At 33.9% G+C, this 6026-nt stretch overlaps 1 protein-coding gene across 1 annotated transcript; it reads left to right on the top strand.

Moving 5' to 3' along the window:
• The first annotated feature begins 682 nt into the window (after positions 1-682).
• Positions 683-1441, top strand: LOC138892949 (uncharacterized). Its single transcript, XM_070176710.1, has one exon. It carries the CDS (start codon positions 683-685, stop codon positions 1439-1441), a length of 759 nt encoding a protein of 252 aa, XP_070032811.1.
• Positions 1442-6026: the final 4585 nt, after the last annotated feature.

Here is a 6026-nt window from a genome sequence, read left to right on the forward strand (position 1 = left end):
AGCTTATTGATGGTATGAAGTAGTAGAAATTATTCTATATTCTATAGTGAGCTACATAGAAAGCTTTCTCACTAGAATGAGGTTTTATTTTATAGGAATTGAATTCAGATGGATAAATTTATCACGAGGTTGGACCATTCTCAACCAAGTCCTAGTTGTCAATCCTTGAGCCAAGTGAATGCCAATGTTTTCCATCTTATAAATGAACTCGATTTGGGGTCACTTAAAGGCGATCCAGGAGAAAGAATACCTATCGTGGACTATCACCTTCGAATACGAGATGAAGTAAGGAAACATTACATTCAACAAGGTCCTTGCCAACCTTTCAAGCATCAATTTTCCAAAACTCAAATAAGAGGAAGAATGTGTCAATTTGTTCCAAGTTGGTTCAAGGGCCAATTTTCTAAATGGTTGGAGTATAGTGTGAAGAAAGATGCGGCATATTGCTTATGTTGTTATTTGTTCAAAAATGAATTTATTCATGGAAGTGCGGGCGAATTTTATGCTGAGAATAGTTTTAGGGCATGGAATAAGGGTCTTGAAAGATTTTGTTTACATGTTGGTGATGTTAAAAGTGTCCATGATAAATGTTTCAAGAAAATGCTAGACTTATCAAATAATCATTAATCAATTTAAGTTGTTTTTTGATAAGCACTCCGATAAGTTGAAAAGTGAGTATCGGATGTGTTTAGAAGCATCAATTGATGTGGCAAGACTTCTATTATTGTATGGATTGCCTTTTAGGGGTCATGATGAAAGTGAAACTTCAACTAATAAAGGCCTCTTTCTAGGATTCTTACGATGGCATGGAGACAAGCATCTGGATGTGGGAAAAGTCATATTAGAAAATGCTCCACAAAATGATACTTTGACTTGCCATATGATCAATGTTTGTGCCAAAGAAACAATAAAGGCTATAATTGGAGACTTGAATGGAGATTACTTTGGTATATTAGTTGATGAGTCCAAAGATATCTCACACAAAGAACAAATAGCTCTTGTTTTGCGTTATGTTGATAAGAATGGTGAAGTGGTAGAGCGATTTATTGGTCTTGTCCATGTTAGTGATACATCGGCATGCTCATTGAAGGAAGCAATCTACTCTTTGCTTTCAGAGCACTCACTAAGTCCATCACAAATACGTGGACAAGGTGATGATGGAGCTAGTAACATGAGGGGGGAGATAAGTGGTCTCAAGACTTTGATTATAAAAGATAGTTCATCGGCATATTACATTCATTGCTTTGCGCATCAATTGCAATTAACATTTGTAGCTAATGCTAAAAAGCATTTGGATGTTGAAGACTTCTTTTGTCATCTCACTAACGCGTTAATGTCATTGGAGGATCTTTTAAGCGCGGAGATTTGCTTCGACATCTTCAAGCTGAAAAGTTGGAGCAATTACTTGAGTCCGGTGAAGTTCATACTGGGCGAGGACTAAATCAAGAACGCAGACTTCAAAGACCAGGTGACACTCATTGAGGATCATATTTCAAAATATTAGATAACTTTATTGTTATTTTTTCATCTATTGTTCGTGTGCTTAAAGTGATTAAATATGAAAGTTCTACCTCAAATGAGAGAAATCAAGCAACATATCTTTTGAGTGAAATAACAACATTCAAATTTATTTTTATGCTTCACTTGATGTTGAAAGTTTTGGCAATGTCAAATGAGTTGAACAAGATCATACAAAAGAGGGATCAAGATATTGTTAATGCCGTGTAGTTTCTTAACATCACAAAGAAAAGATTGCAAGAAATGAGAGAAAGTGGATGAGAATCTTTACTAGATGATGTTTTCTCATTTTGTGTTATGCATGACATTTTGATTCCCAAGATGGATGACTCTTATTTTCCTGAAAAGTCGAAGCGCAAGTCTTCCGGTGTTTGTTATTCACACTACTTGCGTTTGATATGTTTTATGTTGTAATTGATGCGCAACTTCAAGAGTTTAATGATCGTTTTGATGTAGTGAGTAGCGATTTGCTTCTCGGGATGGCTAGCTTGAATTCAGCCAATTCTTTTGCTAATTTTGATAAAGGTAGAATAATGACTTTAGCAAAATGTTACCCAAATGAGTTTGATGAGGTACAGATTTGAGACTTGAGTTATCAACTTGATACTTTTATAGTTCATATGCGAGCTGGTAATCCCAAGTTCTCCAACTTACAAGGAATTAGTGATTTTGCAAAAATATTGGTTGAGGCAAATCTTGTGGAAACTTATTCGTATGTTTATTTACTTGTGAAGTTGACTCTGATTTTATCCGTTGCTACCGCAACTGTGGAGAGAGCATTCTCATCTATGAAGCAGATAAAGAATGAAGAACAGAATAGCATGGGTGGCCAATATTTAAATGATTGTTTAGTTTGTTACATAGAGCGTGATATATTCACAAATGTAAGTAATGATGTCATTATGGATCATTTTCAAAATCTGAAAACCCATCGAGGACAATTATAAATATATGATGTATATTTATAATACAGAAAAGGGTTAGATATATCCCTCTACTATCAAATATTGTTTAAAGTTGTCCTCCGTTATACTAATCGATCAAAATTGCCCCTACCGTCTTACTATTAAACATATTTGCCCCTCATTTGACGGAAGGGACACCTGGGGGCCTTCTAAGCATTTTTAATACCCAACCAATTGCCCATACTGGATACCCTATATCCATAACCCTATACTTGACCCATCCCAAGACTTAATCAACTAAATCCTAGTCCCTTTCTCTTAGTTTATTCCCTTGGGCCTTCCTCCATACTTCCAAATTTCTTACAAATTGAATCTTTTTTGTTTCAGAGTGTAGACTAAGAAATTGTTCTAACAATTTCTTGTTTATTTCTTTGATTTCCAGACCAAAAATCATACCAAAAAAAAAAAAAGAAATTTCGAAAAGGAAATTTTGTGTTGTTGGAGGCCTGAAAATCCAAAAATTGGTTTGATTGTTTTGAGCTGCTCTTGATTCAGAATTTTGCTAGCAACTGATTTAAAGAACTGGGTAAAAATAATCGAACTCCAACTGCTGGGTTTTTAAGTTATCCAAGTTGGAACCAAAATTGTTGAAGTGTTAGAATTATTCTATTGAAGTAATTATCTAGGTCTATTTTGTTGAGCTAAAATCTTAGATTAACCTCTGATTTTTAGCTTGATTAAAGAAGGTTTGCAAGTAAAAGAGCAGTGGGGTTCCTTGGTGAATCATATTTGAGGTTTAAAAAAAAAATCTTCACTTTCCGAGCGAAAAATTCAAGCAACTAAGCGTAAAAAATCTTGTTAGTGCTTCTATGAATGAAAAATAAAATTGAAGGATTTGATAGTACTTTGCTATTGGCAGATGAGCATTAATCTAATTCTAATTTATAATGTTTGTTGTTAAGAATTGAGGTTGCAAATATCACTGCAAATTTGGAGTTCTTTGAACTTGAATTGTCTCTATATTGAAATTCCTTTAAACATTGTTTTCTTGAGAATTGAATCATGGTGTTATATGTGCTTAAATCAAAGAGATTAACTGTTGCTCGTTGGAAGAATTTAGTGTTAAATTTAAGGACCATCATTTTTGAACACCTCCATATTTTCGAGGAAGGAGCTTTTCTTGTGAAGGAGATGAAATAAGTCTTAGGATAGGTCGGGTTTAGGGTTATGGATATTGGGTATTCAATATGGATAACGGGTTGGGTATCAAAAATACTTAGAAGGCTACCACATGTCCCTTCCGTCAAATGAGGGGTAATTATGTTCAATAGTAAGACGGTAGGGATAATTTTGATCGATTAGCATAACGGAAGGCAATTTTAAATAATATTTGATAGTAGAGGGATATATCTGACCCTTCTCCGTTTATAATATTAATATTATTATTGGAACTTTTATGGTTGCGTCAATTAGTTATAGTTATTATACTTTTTTTATTTTATCGTTTGTCTATATAAATAAAAAAGATGAATAACCTGAACCGACGCCCGAGTTGATCAAATCGATTAGCTTAGCACTCGGAACCTCCAAATCCTGGATCCGCCCCTGGTTTTGAGTATGAGTTCAAATCTTTAAAGTTGACCACTGACTGTGTTGTTTATGAGTGGATTTGTTTTCATGTATTGTTTAGGTGGTTTTTCCATTATGGTTTTTGCCGAGAGAGATTTGTTTTTGGATTTTTGTGTAGCTTGTGGTTCATGTGGTTTTGGCGTTTTTGTTTGTTTAATAAAAGAATTGGTGGCAGAACTGAGATTGTGGGGTCTTAAGTTTGGGGTTTAAGGATTTGTTTTGTCAGTGTATGGTTGTTGCCCCTCCCCCCCCCCCTCCCCCCGCCCAACTGAATATTTTAAAGCTAGTGGGACTTCACTTTCTTATTGTATGTGGTCCTGTTGTTACATATTTTTTTGTATTTCTGGTTCCCCATGTTTGTCTTTCCTTGTGGTCCTTTAATTTATTGTTTGATAATATTTTCTTTTTTGTTTTAACAGTCATTTGAAGAGTTTTTAGTTTAATCTTTTTTTAAGAAGCAAATAAGCTAAAATAATGCATAGAACCCTTTCCACAAACTTGAGTTAATCCAAAACTGAAATCATACACATCCAAATTGAAAAGAACAAACTGAAAGTCATCCTCATAACTATAAGGAAGAATAGAAAAGAACGAGCAAGTGCATTTCTTTATGATATCTCTATGAATAACATTGTGAACCATTTTATTAGGTGATTATTCAAAATAGTATATAAAGTAGTAATTTTGTTGCCTATCTGAATTGTTTTATTGTCAGTTTCATTGCCATGTCCTTTATTTTTTATTGTTCATTCTAATTTATTTTTTTACTTTTTCAGGATATTAAAGATAACTATGGTGGACATAATGTTCCATCATGGTAGGGTTTGGATCAGAAAACACTATGTGTTATATTCAAAGAAGCTTGTTCACTCTTTGAAAGGTTATGAGTCTGACCTTCTTTCCTTTATTGATCTAGTAAATGAGTACACTAGGGAGTTGAATTATTTAGATGTTCAACAATTAATTATAAATAAACCTTCTGGTAATTATTATGAGGTAGTGGATGATTCTGGGATAAAGAATTTCTAGTGTTTAATATCTGATGAATTTAAATTTCTTAACTTCTATGCAGTAGATGAATGTGATTTATCTTTGAATGTTCCTAATATTGTCCATTATTGTGATTCACACCCATCACTAATTATAATTGGTACAGATTGTAATGAGGTTGAGGTTGTATAAGGGTATGAGCTTCAAGGATATACTTGAAGCTAGAAAATGTATTAACTTCTATGCCCTGGCAAACAAAAAGAATTTACAGCAAGAAAAAAGTGATAAAGAAAGATTAATGTACAAATGTGTTCTTGGCTGCCCATTTGTTGTTCTCATTTCTGGGGGTGGAAACCTTCCGAAGGTTAGGATAAAGACATTAAGATCAGAGCATACTTGTGATGAAGTATTTGATAATAGTAGGGTTGATTATCATACAATTGCACATTACTTCAAGAAAAGCTACAAGATAATCCTATGTATAAGATTAAAGAGATGAGAGCAGATATCAAAACTGTGTTTAATACAAATGTCAGTTTTGGAAAGTGTAAGAGGGCTAGAAGACTTATTTTAGAGAAACTAGAAGGTAGTTTTACATATGGCTATAATAAAATTGAGGCATATGCCAATGAACTAAGTGACAGTAATCCAGGGAGTGATGTTGTCATTAACTTGTCAAAGGATGCACTTGCTCAAGGTATTAGAAGATTCTTGAGAATATATATTTGCTTCCATGCTCTTAAGATGAGTTTTAAGGAAGGTTTGAGACCTTTCATTGGCTTGGATGGGACCTTTCTTAAAGGTAAAGCCAAAAGCCAATTGTTAATTGTTGTTGGTTTGGACTGTAATAACTAAACCTATCCTCTAGCTTGGGCAATTGTAGATAATTAAACTAAGAGAACATGGACTTGGTTCTTGGAATTGCTTCAAAGGTCATTGGATCTCAAAGAGGGTGAAGAAATTACCTTCATGTCAGACATGCAG

This window comes from Nicotiana tomentosiformis, chromosome 5 (assembly GCF_000390325.3).
Source record: "Nicotiana tomentosiformis chromosome 5, ASM39032v3, whole genome shotgun sequence".
Classification (NCBI taxonomy): domain Eukaryota; kingdom Viridiplantae; phylum Streptophyta; class Magnoliopsida; order Solanales; family Solanaceae; genus Nicotiana; species Nicotiana tomentosiformis.